The 14964-nt window shown below is 44.3% G+C and overlaps 1 protein-coding gene across 1 annotated transcript; it reads right to left on the reverse strand.

Moving 5' to 3' along the window:
* Nucleotides 1-463: 463 nt before the first annotated feature.
* LOC141919203 (phthioceranic/hydroxyphthioceranic acid synthase-like) lies at nucleotides 464-13394 on the reverse strand. Its single transcript, XM_074814353.1, has 6 exons — nucleotides 13334-13394; nucleotides 10994-11147; nucleotides 9341-9501; nucleotides 6593-6796; nucleotides 6308-6489; nucleotides 464-6022 (listed from the first exon to the last, which is right to left on the reverse strand). The coding sequence occupies exons 1-6, from the start codon at nucleotides 13392-13394 to the stop codon at nucleotides 464-466; spliced, it is 6321 nt and encodes a 2106-aa protein (XP_074670454.1).
* Between the last annotated feature and the right edge of the window lie 1570 nt (nucleotides 13395-14964).

Here is a 14964-nt window from a genome sequence, read left to right on the forward strand (position 1 = left end):
AAAAACAGTGGCTTTGCTGTATGCTTTGCAACTGGTAAATTTTTAATATATTTGCAGACATAAGGAAAAAATTAAGTTTAATTTTTTGAGAAGAAACCTTGGAAATTCACAACATCTAGAAGTCTTTCAAAAATATGCCTGTATTTATACACATTTAATACAATAAGAATACAGTAATGACAAAAATGGTGATAATCCTAATGCTTTATATGTACATTCATCATTTACAGGTGTAAACATACCATTTTCATCAAGATTTTCATATGGTCAAGTAACAAGTCAAAAAATTGACCAAAGTTAATACAGCTAGAGCAATGGCAGAAGAACCTGGTGTGGGTCTTTCTGGGTTGATGCAGAAGAGAACATCACCAGATGTTCTACCCTGTCTGTAGTGACATATTCTGAGATATGACAAAGGGTCCAGGTATCTTCACAGTTACACAGTTCCTGAATGAGAAGACTCCTATAGCCAGCTCCCATTTTCTGCACTTTCAACTGCAGCATTTTTTGTCTCAACTATTCCATTTGCGTTGCTTGTTTCTTCTAAAACTACTACTATACTTGACAGAGTTGTGTGAGGATCAAGCAGTTTCAGAAGAGGTATGTCCACCTTTCTCTCTTGAAACACACGGTTCTGAATGGTCATGGCTAACATAGAGTCTATGCCCAATGATGAAAGTCGTGTATTCATGGTTAGTTCATCTCGGTTCAACCCGGTGAGGTCACTCACCAGTGAGGTGATATAGTCTTCAGATTTGATTAAAGCAGTATCCTGGTCTTGAGTTCCCTCAGAGGTTTCAAGCTGGTTCCCGAATTCTTCTGACATAAGTGATATGAAGCGACTTTTGAGTGAAGTAATCCGAGAAAAAACATGATGCAATAAAGCTTGAAAGTTTAATTTGGTGACAGCTTGCTGTGGGTTATTCATAAGCAAGCTCTTCCTGAGATACTCATGAATTTCATGCACTTGCAGAATGTCTATGCCCTTGGATGCCAGAATGTTCTGAATATGTTTTTGATTGAGCAGTATACCAAGGTTCAAAGCACCCCAGTTAATGGCTTGGCCCGCAAGCCCACAGTTCCTCCTGTAGAGGCAGAAGACATCCAAGAAGGAGTTTGCAGCTGCATAGTTTGCCTGGGTGGAATTTCCCAGAAAGGAAGTTACAGAGGAGTAGCACACAAAGTAGTCAAGCTCCTGGCCTCTGGTAGCCCAATGAAGATTGAGGGTCCCTGCTACTTTGGGGCTCAGCACTTTCTGAAAGTCAGACAAGGTCAGAGCCTCAAGGTGGCCATCGTGCAGAACGACGGCACTTTGAAACACACCTTTGACGGGACTCCCTGCAAAGATGTTCGCAATGGACTGGAAAGCTTTCTCCACATCACTGGTTGAAGTAACATCACACTGCACGGACACTACTTTGCTCCCTTTATACTGCTGCTGCAAAGCCTTCATCTCTTCTTGCTTCTCATTGTCTGGAATTTTCCTGGAGAGTATTGCAATACACCCTCCTCCATTCTCGGCTATGAATTTCACCGTTTCAAAGCCAAGTCCAGTGAGCCCCCCAACTACTATGTACACGGCATTCTGCTTAAACAGCTTCTTCTGGGATTCATACAGCGGAATATCTGAGAGCATGCTGATGTCCTTCTGCCTTCGCAGTACAGCAAGTGGGACGGATTTGCAGGTAAAATAGGACATCGCAGAGTTTATCCTTTCAAAGTTCTCAGTCTGCTGAAAAACAGAACCTGATAGATGTCTAAACTGTTTCATATCCATGGAACTGATCCACGCATGCACGGTCTTTTGCAATTCCTTTAGAAACGCTTTCTGGAAAATGCTGCTAAGCGTAAGGATATGAAAGCTGATGTTTTCATGATCAATTCCACTGATGTTCTGGATACATTCAGACTGTCGATTGCCACACACTATCACCACATCTTTAAGAAAGTACATGTGGGCCAGATCCTCCTGAGACAGTTTGTTTACTGGAGGAAGAACAACAAGGGCATTGCATAAATTTATACGCTGGAACTTATCAGGAGTGGGCCTCACAAGTACTGTTCTCCAACCCATCTCTTCTGCTGCCGCAGAAAGAACAAGGCACAAAACTGATGATGGCTCTGTAGAAATAATACCCAGCGTTCTGCCGTGTTTCCCCTTGGGTAACCTCTGATTGAAGATTTCCCATGCAATGATAAAGTATGACACACAAGGGACATTCTGAAAGCATGGGAATTTCTTGACATTGAAACAAACTGCTCCTGGGATCCGAACTCTGGATGACGCAGCAGCTGGATAACATGACACCACGCGATCTCCCACTTTAACTTTCTTCACATCAATGCCTGTTGCTGTTACTGTGCCACTGAAATCCAGAGCTAAAAGCCCGTGTTTGTCTATTGCTTGTGAATTCCAATACAGTGTATTACCAAAGTTACGACTGGAAACGCTAATGGGAAAATAATCTTCTGAGTGGAGACATATTTTATCCACTTGAATTTCAACGCTTTGTTTGTCAAGCTGAGTAGCAGTGCTGGTGGCTAGTTCAGCAGACAAGTCTTTCGCTGCGTATGGATCAGAAGTGTACAAAGTGAATGTTTCTGCCTTCTGGAGAGATCTTAGGGGCTGGCTGTAATCTGCATCTACGAAAGGTGTGCGTCTGATTTCAGCCACGTAAGCTCTTCCCTGGCTGATGCAAACTTCTGGGTAGTCCACACCCTTGTATTTGACAAGAACATCTGCTAGCACTGAGATGTCCAGGGAACTTGAAGAGCTGAGGTCAATCATCTGAAATGTGATTTCTGGAACTTCAACAACACAAGTTCTGGTCATGCCATACAACGCAAACCCACAGTTAACGTGGTCTACGTATCTTTCTGTTGTTCTGTAGGTGATCACTCTGACTGAACAGGGGGACGTTTTCTCTCTTAATGCCACGATAACTTGGCGATAGGCTTCACAACACTTTGCCAATTGGTCTACCACTTTGCTTGGGAAATCTTCGTTTAGCTTTTGAATTCCCCACAGGAACAGAATTTCATCATAATCCTCAACCTCTGCTCTCATTTTATTCTGTGTGTGGCCTTCCAAGGGGGCTTCCCAGTCTTCGTACATCACATATCGCGAATCAGGATGCAAATATTTTTTGAGCTGCTCAGCTATCCCAAATTTGTCAGCAAACACTAGGACTCTGGGCGTAGCCCCCAAATGTCCAATCGTCTGTGAAAGAGAAAGTTCTTTCCACTTGTTTTCAAACATAAACTCATTGTCTCTGGAAGACGCTTGCTTCATGAAAGTGATGGCAACGCGCTTGAGTTCAGCCAAAACGGAGCCACGTTTGTCCATAAAGCATCCACAGACCTCTAGGCAGTTCCCAATGGATTTGCTTGTTCTCATGTATATCATCATTTCTTCCTCCAGCGGTCGGAGCACCACCAGGCTGCCTATCCCTGAAGGAAAGCCTGCTCTGGACCGGAACGTCCTTGAGGTCATGACAGCGGTCATCTGCAGAAAACAGTCGAGCAGCACTGGATGGATACAGTAGTTGTACATCTCTCTGACGGTCTCCTTGTTCACCTTTATGCTTGTTATAGCTTCCCTGAGTTCCTGGCAATAATACACATCACTGAGCTGCTTGAATATGGAGCCGTACTGAAAGCCAACCTGAGTCAGTGCTTCATAAACCTCCTCTCTGCTAATCACTGACCTGCATCTTTGATAGATGTCTTGGAAGGCGATGGTGCTTTCTTCCACCACAGCTTCAGACCCCTTTGTAACTTGGCCTGCAGCATAAACTGCGTTGGAGGAAGAGACTATCTCAAAGGCTGTCACTGCTTTTTGTGGACTCAGCTTGACACTCAAGACTTGGGAACTCTGTGTGAGAACACACGGCGCAGAAAAACTGATACTCATCTGGCAGGTACTCAGAGGCACTTTAGGTCTTGAGCTGCTCATCACAGAGGCCAGACCAAGCTCCACATAAAAAGCACCAGGGACTAAAGCCACACCATTGTTCTTGTGCTCATATAAGTACGATGTCGTGTCCTGAGACAGCAGGCAGCCAAACTCCATGTTGTCACTGTTTATGCCATAAATCAAAGGATGACTGGAGCTGACACCTCTTTGGTTTGCTTGTTGATGGATATCCAGACAGGCCATGAGCCTTTTGCGATCAAACTGATACCGCGGAATGGCCAATGGAACACTTTGATACCCATTATAAAAGTGCTGCCAGTTGGGATTACATCCCAGTTCAAACAGATTTCCTACCAGGGTGAAGAGCGTCTGATACTCTGCACCATTTTGCAATGAAGAGAACACCTTTGTGTCTTGTCCTAGAGTTTCCTTTATGCTTCGCTGCAATGCTCGGTGGGGACTAATTTCCACAAACACCACGTTTTCCCTGTCTCTAGCTGCAGTTCTGATGGCTTGACTGAAAGCAACAGGCTCACGGGTATGCTGGGCCCAGAATTTGCCTTGAGCAAAGTCATTCTCAGAAGCAGCCACCCCAGTCAGCGTTGAAATCACTTCAATTTCCCCCTTGCGTTTTTCTACAGGCTGTATGTTCTCTTCCAACTCCCCAAGTATCATATCCATGCTGGGACTGTGGTACGCAGCTGGGACGCTTAAAACATGAAGGAAGATGTTTCTCTGGCTGAAAGCCTGAGCTAAATCTCTCTGGACAGCATCCACAGAGTCTGAATTGCCAGACAAGGTGCAGGAAACTGGGCTGTTGAAAGCTGCAATGCACACCCTTCCCGAATAGGGATGCAGACATTCGGCAATCTCTTGAACAGGGATGTTTCCGACCACCAGCATTCTGCCACGCGCGGTCTTTGCCTGCAGCCTGCTCCGGTGATAAATCACTTTGACTGCATCTGCCAGGGAAAGGTACCCAGCAAAATGCGCAGCAGCCACTTCCCCTACCGAGTGGCCAACAGCAGCGACTGGCTTAACACCCCAGTGTTTCAGAAGGGAAGATAAGGCAACCTGCAGGGTAAAAAGCAAGGGCTGGGAAAGCTCTGGATTCAACAGATCCTTTGGGCTATGACCTCTTGCTGGCAGGAGGCTGATGGGAGCATGTTTCTGAAAAAGTGCTTCTACTTCCTCACACTTGTCTCTGAACACTGGCTCTGAGCTCAGCAATGCCTCACTGAACTCCTTCAGCGTTACGCCGTTGCCACAGAACACAAACACCAGCTGCGGTTCCACCTTTGACATGGCCACTTCAGTGCTCGCTGCCGACATAACCTCTTGCTGCAAGTGTTGGAGAGAATTTGTGACAAATGCTTTTCGGTACCTATAGCTGGCATGGCTTCTTCTGCAGGCAGACGTATAGGCCAGGCTTGGGAGAGTTACGGAGTTTCTTGAGCTCAGCTGGTCAGCTGTATCGGCCATTGTCATCTGAAGGGACTTACTTGATGCTGCTGACAGCAGAACTAGCTCAAGGGGCCTCTTAAAGGCAGGAAGAGGCTCTAGCTGCTTAACCTGCCTGACTACAACGTGAGCATTGGTTCCTCCAAACCCAAAGCAGTTGATGCCAGCTACTCTTCCGTACTCACTGGATTCTTCCCAGGGCTCTACAGTTGTGGGAATTGCAAGGTTTAACTTCTCTGTATCGATGCTGCTCATCTCCTTCGAGTAATGCAAGGATGGAACAATCTTTCCGTGATGCATCATCAGAAGCACTTTGATTAACCCTGCTGCTCCAGCAGCCGATTCTGTGTGGCCAATATTTCCTTTCACTGAACCGATTTTCAGAATGGAAGCTTGTGAAGACCTGTTTTTACAGATGACACTACCTAGGCTTTCAGCTTCAGTAGGATCTCCAGCAGCAGTTCCTGTACCGTGTGCTTCAATGTACTGCACAACTGAGGGATCAACATGAGTTTCATAAATGCTGCGCAATAACTTCTCTTGCTCTATTCGAGATGGTCTTGTGATTGGAGTCATAGACCTACCGTTCTGATTTACTGCGCTGATGTTTATAACACCCCAGATTTTGCTGTAGTCTTCCTTTGCCTGTTTCATAACAAGGTAGAATTATCTTTAATACTCTCATGCTTCTCTGTATAGAGGAATACAAACCAACAAAACCCAGGACAGAGAGAGTATAACACTAACTTCCAGATGCGTGATCCCATCCCCACGGTAGGGAAAGTGCATAAATGCTTAATGCTTAATAAGTGCTTCATTAATCTTAAGCTTGAATCGGAAAATCTTTTCTGGACCAATTATTAGAACTGGAGATACAAAATTCAGGTAAGCAACCCATCTTATTTTAGGCTGCTTCACAAGTAATCTTACCTTTTTCAGTGGTTTGAGGAAAACAACTCCACAGCCTTCTCCCCTTCCATAGCCATCTGCCTTTTTGGAGAAGGGTTTGCTTATTCCCTCTGGAGAGATCATTTTTGCTTTACTGAGAGACACAAAGGTGCGGGGATCTATTATGCAGTTCACTCCACCACAGATTGCTGCCTCACAATCTCCTGGAGCAAATAGGAAACATGCTCATGTTGAGATGGCCAGGATGCTAGACAGAAACAGTAGCAATCCCCATCGCGTTGTCCAGCATCTCATCAGTCCCGTTACCTGATTTAATTGCTCGCAAGGCATAGTGCAGAGCAAAAAGAAAAGATGAACATGCAGTGTCGATAGCCAGGGATGGTCCAGTCAGATTAAATGTGAATGAGACCCTGTTAGCAGCAATGCTCATTGCTGTTCCGGTGCCATCATAATGATTTATTTCACTCACTGCTCTGCTTGTTACGATTTCATAGTCTCGATTCATAAGACCTGTAAAAATATCAAATACGTGTCACGTTAACCCAAGCAAAGAGAAGAGATGTACAGCTCTAAACCTGATAGCGTGTTTTGCTTTTCTGTTTTAATGGTAAACTACGTGGCATCAGTGCTCCTGTGGTGAAACTTGTCTCCAGCACAAGTCAAAGGCAAAACTCCCAGCAATTCTCCTGGTCCCAGCTTATACAAACTACCTAACACCTGACATTTCTACCTGCACAGTAAACGACGGGCCTTTCCTGATGGCTGAGCTCCTTGTATGATGCAGTTAAGCTCCGTGTAGCCTGCTGAGACCCCTGTATTTCAGTCTGAGAGTGGCTGATTTGGTTTTGCTATGGGAATATATATTAAGAAGTTACAATGATATAAATGTACAGGACATTAGCTTCAGTTCCTCAGATGTTCTATGTTAAGGGTCACAGCATATGCTGTATCCAATACTTTTTACTTATCTTTGGGTTACTCACTGTGATCCAGTAAGACAGAAATAGAAAAGAAGAACAGGGCCTGTGAGAGGAGTTGGGTCCTCTTTCTGAGAACACATATGCTTGAAATACGGTGGATCCCCAAGTCCATAGGCATGAGTGGAAAACACAGTACATCTATTCTGAGAGCAAGGAAGAGTCTCCTCTGAGAAAGAAGAGCATGTGTCAGACTAAAAGGTCATCTAAACTGTTTGCCCCTACAGTTACATCAGCCTAAGTATCCCAGAAAACTCCCCTTAAAAAAGACACAGATTACACCAGCAAAAATGGGCTGTTATTCTAGCTCCTTGACAGGATAGGATAGGATAGGATAGGATAGGATAGGATAGGATAGGATAGGATAGAATAGAATAGAATAGAATAGAATAGAATAGAATAGAATAGAATAGAATAGAATAGAATAGAATAGAATAGAATAGAATAGAATTTCAGTTGGAAGGGACTTACAATGATCATGTAGTCCAACTGCCTGAACAATTCAGGGCTCACCAACAATTAAAGCATGTTATTAAGGGCATTGTCCAAATGCCTCTTACGCACTGACAGGCTTGGGGCATCGACCACCTCTCTAGGGAGCTTGTTCCAGTGTTTGACCACTCTCTTGGGAAATAAATGCTTCCTGATGTCAAGTCTGGACCTCCCTTGACGCAGATTTGTGCCATTCCCACGCGTCCTGTCACAGGATACCAGGGAGAAGAGGTGAGAACCTCCCTCTCCACTTCCCCTCCTCAGGAAGCTGTAGTGAGCAGAGTTTGCCCCTCAGTCTCCTGTTCTCTCAACTAGACAGACCCAGAGTCCTTAGCTGCTCCTCACAGAACATGCCTTCCAGCCATTTCACCAGCTTTGTTGCCCTCCTCTGGATGCCTCCTTTATAAGTTGTGGGGCCCAGAACTGCAGAGAAGACTCAGGGTGAGGCTGCACCAATGCTAAATACAGCAAGGTAAACACCTCTTTTGACTGGCTGGTTATACTGTATTTATTGCACCAGATCCCTTCCTGCAGGGCTGCTCTCCAGCCACTCCTCTCCCAGTTTACACTTGTGTGCAGCATTACTCCGTCCCATGTGCAGAATCCGGCAATTGTTCTTGTTCAATTTCATGCCATTGAGGATTGCACAATGCTGCGGTCTATCTAGATCCCTCTGCAAGGACTCTTGTCCCTTGAGAGAGCCAACAGCAATTCCCAACTCAGTATCATCATCAAACTTACCAATGGTGCACTCAACTCCTGCATCCAGACCATTGATAAAAATATTGAACAGAACTGGCCCTAGAACGGAGCACTGCTGGTGACTGGTTACCAGCCAGATGTAGCCCCATTCACTACAACCCTTTGAGCCCTGCTTTCAGCCAGTTCTTCACCCAGCACACCATGTACCTGGTCATCTCACAGCTGGACTTGTCCAGAAGGACGCTCTGAGGGACAGTATCAAAAGCCGTACTAAAATCCAGAAAAACTACATCCACCGCCTTCCCTTCATCCACCAGGTGGGTGACTTTTTTGTAGAAGGATCTCAGATTAAACAGAACTTTCCCGTTGTGAACCCATGTTGACTGTGCCTGAGGATTGTATCATCCTTTAAATGTCTTTCAACAGCACCCGGCATAATCTTCTCTGTAACTCTTCCAGGTACTGAGGTAAGCAGTTGGACAAGTGCCCCTTGGTAGCACACTAATAACTACCTGAGGATTTCTGCTGGTTTAAAAGGATCTTAACCCCTGCAACACCTTAACCAATGTTAAAATGGAAAAAAGTGTAGGCTTGGCTTGAGGGTATCATTCCTGGGAAGGGTTGGGCTGGGTAGACAGTTTAACTGCTTTCTGCTTCAACCTCAGTGCCTGAAGACACTCAGAAGAGCACCTAAAACAGATACGTAAATTATATAATGAACTTCTAGAGCAGCCTAGTAATCCTTACCAAAAATAACCAGTAGTGTCATAGCACAGTAGCCTTAGATCTCCAGTGCTACATATGTATGTAAAGTTTATGAAGGAGTGCTCCAATCTTTGTGAGGTTCAAACATATTTTCTTCACCATGAAATTTTCATCTTACCAATAAAAACACCTGTTTTGGTGCCACTGACAGCTTCTACGGGGACTCCTGCATCCTCCAGGGCTTTGTATGTGCATTCTACCAGTAACTTCTGTTGTGGATCCATGCGTTCAGCTTCCATATTATTAATCCCAAACAGGTGGTTGTCAAATGAATTAAATCTAAAATACACAGAGCAGAAGATGTTACAATATATATACATCAGGGATTTACTTCTAGACTTAAAGTACACGTTCTTTGCGATTTCATGAAAAGCAAAGCAGTAACTGCTGTTTAGGCTGCAGTTCCCACCTATGAAATTCAGAAGAAAATGTTTATAGGCCAAGGATGTTTTATGTCTCACTGCAAAATATGTATTTTTATCAACGATTCTGCATTTCACAGCTACGAGCCCACTCCTAGAAATTTTTATTCTTATGGTTATTCCACTAGTACCAATGGGATTGCTCAGATTATGAAAATCTGCGGAATGAGACTCTCTCTGCTGTAATGTGGTCTCAGCCAAGAAGTTTTAAAGAAATATTGTCTTCTAAATTTATTTAAGGCAATATAGACCAATGTTTTACAATTTAAAACCAGTAAGTAAAGGATCAGCTCAGATGTTTCCAAGAAATACCCATACTTCTCTAATAATAAATTCAAAATATTTTATGTGTGTATGTGTGTGTTTATCTTTAAGAAATCTTCAAAGTAGGCCCGTGCTTACAAAAGGCCAAACCCAGCCCCTGTGTAGCTGTACCCATATCTCTGGGATAACGAGACATGAGGACACAAGCAAAGGGATGCATACTGCACTTTGCTCCTCCAGATTTTCTATTTACACTAGTATCTTTACCTGATACTTGTACATACATAATCCCTCAATATTCTGAAGAAGTGACTCAGAATAAAGAAAAAACATTTTTTTTTTAAGACACAAGAGTACGAGCCTAGGGCAAAGCAAAACTATTATGAAAATTATGAATAGTTCAGGTCTACAAGCAAGTATAACACTCAAATTAAGCATAAGATCCACTTCTTGACTATCTTGCAAATCCAGACTTCCTTACTTTGTCTCTAAATTGTCACACCAGCACCTGAATTAGAGCTACTTGTCCCCACAAGCACAGGATTAGGTCCTGAGGTCCAGCAAAGCTGGCTAATTTTCATGCTGAAACTGGAGGAGACTTAGTAGGCAGTTCTTACAGCTCAGAGTCCATACTCCACCACCTTCCTCTACAGTCCATAGTACTACAGGCAGCACAAATTATTTGGCAGGCTGGAGCCCACCTCAGATCCAGGAAATACCCCCTCATGCATAATGCGTGTGTACTGCTGTACACCCAAAATGCAGACACCCCCATCACATGACAGGTGACATCTCAACACATGGTGAGTATGTACCTACATGTTGGATTATGTGATCAAAGGTCATATGTGTTCCCAGCCACGAACATATGTGCTTAACATGGCCTGCAACTAAATTTGTTCAGCAACGTCACACACCAGCAATTCCTGCAGTTTGACAACTCCATGTTCATCATATGAGGTAAAAAAGAGTCAGTTCCTAGGTCCTATTTACCAGCTCTCCCTCTGCCTTGCACCTTCTGAAAGGATGGACACGTACGCCTAAGTACAGAAGAAAACGGTGGCACAGCAGAGTAGCAGACTCACTCATTGAGAAGAGCAGCTCGCGTTGTACATATTTTTCCTGGCTTGTTGTCATCTGGATCATACCACTCTTTGGCATTAAATCTCTCAGGGGGGATTTCTACGGTGCAGTTTTTGCCTTCCTCCAGGACCTTCCAGAAATTGTCAATTCCATCACCTGTTGTACAAAGGTTTTAAAGTAGATAAATTATGTGCTCCCCCTCTCCCCATGCAGACTCAGAAGTGCACACTCAGTTACAAGCAACTCCCACCTGTAAATCTAGGTTGCTCAGGTAGAATCCCCAGAGAAAGGAATGATCATTCTTTGGTGAGAGGAAAGTGGAAAGGCATGACTCATCCCTTCACCGCCTGCCTAAAAGCAAAGGAACCCCACCAAATCCTTAACCTCTTCTGTCCCCTTTTCCCTGCCATCTCACTGCATCTGCTACATACACGCATCATGTCCTTAATGACCACACAGGTATGATGGGGTCTTTCTGTATCTGTACAGCACCACTCCTCAGGCAGCTCCACTGGCAGCAAAAGGTCATCTCTGGACATCATTAGCTCTTTGAAGACTGACTGAGCTTACAAATACCAGGAAAATGTCAGAGGCATCATCCTTTGTCCCTAACATTGGCAGGGCATCTGAATCAAACATAAAATTCTGTGTATGTTCAACGCTGACAGAGCCCAACACCTCACTAGTAGATTGTGAGGGACCCTGTCCTTACTGGTGGGGATCCAGATCTCCATCTCCAGGCAGGGAGGATATGTCTAGGCCCTCTTCTTAGCCCTGAATCCAACTAATAGGGCATCCACACAATGGCCCACATTTCTCCTCCTCCCAGCTTCCACTTCCCCCAGCAGACATAGTGGCCACATCCACACGCTCTGGAAACAGGCCCTTGCAGGTGCTAAGCTCTGGCGTGACCAAGCACTGACCATGAGAGCTCCAACCAATGCGGGCCAGCGCTGGGATGGCAACTGTGCTAGCAGTCAGTAACGGTGATCACAGGACAGCATTCCCACCTACACCCTCCTATGGTTTCTCCATCATCACAGACACGGTCTCAGACACTAGCCAGACACGGGGTACTTTAACAGCTCCCATCGCTCAATGGCTCCTTTGAGGCAAGTTGAGAAATGCCGTTCTGAGCGTGCACAGTGCAGGATCAGGACACGTGTTCACTTCACGGCCAGGTAATTAGGAACAACTTTTCTGAAGACAGTGCCTTTGCTGGCATGTCTGGACCAACCAATGGCTTGCACCAAGTTAGTAATTAATGCTCAGGCAAGAGACTTCTTCTGTGTATTTACTAGCACTTTACTAGATTCAGAACCATTCATGTTTGCTCACAGTTAGCTATGGACCACACAGTTATCGCTGTACCACATATACCTATTGAATCTTGGACAAAGGGAGGCCAGGAACTAAAACGTGGTGAGGGCAAGAAAGAAAACAAGGAAAGGGAGAGACTAGCATGATCACCTTTAGGTCTGAATGCCAACTTGCAAGGACAGAACTGTATTCCACTGCCTGGATTACTTCTGGATGTTTTAAACCTGTTTCTATCTAATGTAAAGAGTATGGACAGTTTGACAGCAGCAGCCAGATCCTAGAAATCTCTCACAGCTCTTTAAGGGTCTCCACCCATCTAATCTCAGTCAGCCATCTAACCTTGGAATGTGAAGTCAACCATCACTTTCATAAGGCCTAATTGTAACTAAGATTGTAAATACAAGACTACTGTAATACAGGCTGCTGTCTCTGATTACAGGAGGCAATATCAGTTCTTTACTGAAGTCAGCTTCCCATCTTGTACAAGAGGCACCATTTAGGTGTGTATTTGTAAGAGGCAGAATCTGACTAGAGACAGAGCTGTATTTATCCAGCTCTGCTCTCCTCTGGGACCGTTCAAAGTGAACACTCTCATAAAGCAGGCAGCTTTCTTCTAGGAAGACCCAACCTATTTATACTGCAGGCAGAGAAGACCCTCTGTGTAGGCCCTTGATCTGTCCTGTCCTTATGGGTGCATAGTCCTGCAACAACACACAATCGTCCAGCCAGTGCACATGCAGAAAGCTCAAATCATCCCGGACCCACCCAGTTCATTTGTATATGTGTGCAGCTCAGCGCCCTGCCCACAGCCAGCACTGCGGGTCTGTCTGTCAGCGGACAAATTTGAACCACTTACTTCCCACCACAGCATGACCTTTTACAAAGGTCCTACAAGTAGCAAAGCCATGAATTCTACAAAAGTAAGGGAGGAACATGCCATTTTCCTCCACCTCAACATTAATGAGTGACTGTGCTTTTCAATGTTCACGCAGCAGCCTGCTTTGCTTTTACACAAAACTTACCTCCAGGAAAGTTGCATCCTATTCCCACAACAGCAATTTCATCTCCAGTCTCTGTCTCCATCTCCTGGGCTGCACAATACAGGTATAAGTGTCAGCCAGCTCAAACAATTATGCATTTATCATTAAATAAATATTAGGTTAAAAGGTGAACTTCCCACAAACACACATACTTGTTCAAAGCTTGATTAATCTTGAGTGATCTATTTTTGGTTGTGGTGGGAAATGACACTTCCCACAGGTGACCAGAGCTGCGCAGTACTTTTCTTGTTGCCTCTACTCTTAGAGGAAAATCCCTGACTAATTGTCCAGGCTCCCTCACTCACAGACATTTCCTTTCAACTGTTTAACCTCTGCTAGTCCTGCCACCAGCTGATGTGCTCTTGAGCCTCTCCCTAGATCAGTCCTGCTTCACTTCTTGCGGACAGAAGTGAACAGTGCAGTGACCAAGGCACACTTCCAGCTCTATCATCTCTATCCTATTCACAGAGCAAATCTCCCAGACAGACTCTGCAAATTACCAGTTAAAATCAGACTCCCTAAACAGGCAACAGACGATCAAGTAGCTGAAGGAACAAAAGAAAGTGCCTGGAAAGACAGACCTCATTCAGAGCTCTGCTTTGCTGCATCCCAAGGCTGCTTAGCTTTTGTCTAAATCAGCCTCCTCTGTAGTCAGAGGCTAACCCCCACAGACCACGCTCAAAGCCACCATCAGCTACAAGATCTCTCTCTTCCTGACAATGCACAGTCTCCAGGTAGCCCCACTACAGCCACACAAATAACTGGTCTTTCAGCTCATTGCAGCTTCACAGGGAAAGCTTTTGCTGCAAAGCAACGCAAAATAAAACATGATTTTTTTCAATCAACTAGATGGCAAAGAAAAAAAATGTTTGGGATCAAATTAAATACCTCAGTATAGAAGTGAAAGATGATTTTTTTTTTCCTTAATTCTGGGAAGGGAACTTGGTGAGATAAAAATCAGGTCAATTCAATTACTTGGAACTCACTAGGATGCCCACCTCAGAACCCTTCAGTCCTCCTGGTCTTGCTTCAACCCACAAAGAGGAGAAGATTCACGCTGAAAGGGATTTGGGGGATTCTTGGCAGTGGTGATAGATTCTCATCCCAGTGATACCGCAGTAGGTCCCAAAGAGCCCTTCTCAGCTATTGACTGACAGCAGTGAAACAGAGATGAGGCTGTTTTACAGCCCCACACATCATTCATAGTTACCATTTCTTGGAGGTTTGCTTTGAAACGTGAAATTAAAAACAACTGCTGAGATTCACACTTTGAAAAGTTTACTTCAGGGTTCCATTAACTAAGATAGAGAAAATTAAAAGGCCACCTAGCAAAAATAAGGAGACCAGAATCTGGCTTTCTAGGAGTAAATTTGATTTTACCAATAACACAAACTCTAAAATGCTATAAAAATTCTTTTCTTTTAGTTCTTTCACAATTGTCTATGATTTCTATGTTTTTTCTATTTCATATTTTAATTTCATTGCTGCAAATAATAAAGCTGCAAAGCCCAACATTAGATACTCTTATCACAAAGCATTGCTCCTAAATTAGCACTTAAATAGCATATAACAGAAAAATAAGGACCTTCCGACTATAACATTAAATACGTCTT

The sequence above is a fragment of the Strix aluco genome, chromosome 1 (assembly GCF_031877795.1).
Source record: "Strix aluco isolate bStrAlu1 chromosome 1, bStrAlu1.hap1, whole genome shotgun sequence".
Taxonomy (NCBI): domain Eukaryota; kingdom Metazoa; phylum Chordata; class Aves; order Strigiformes; family Strigidae; genus Strix; species Strix aluco.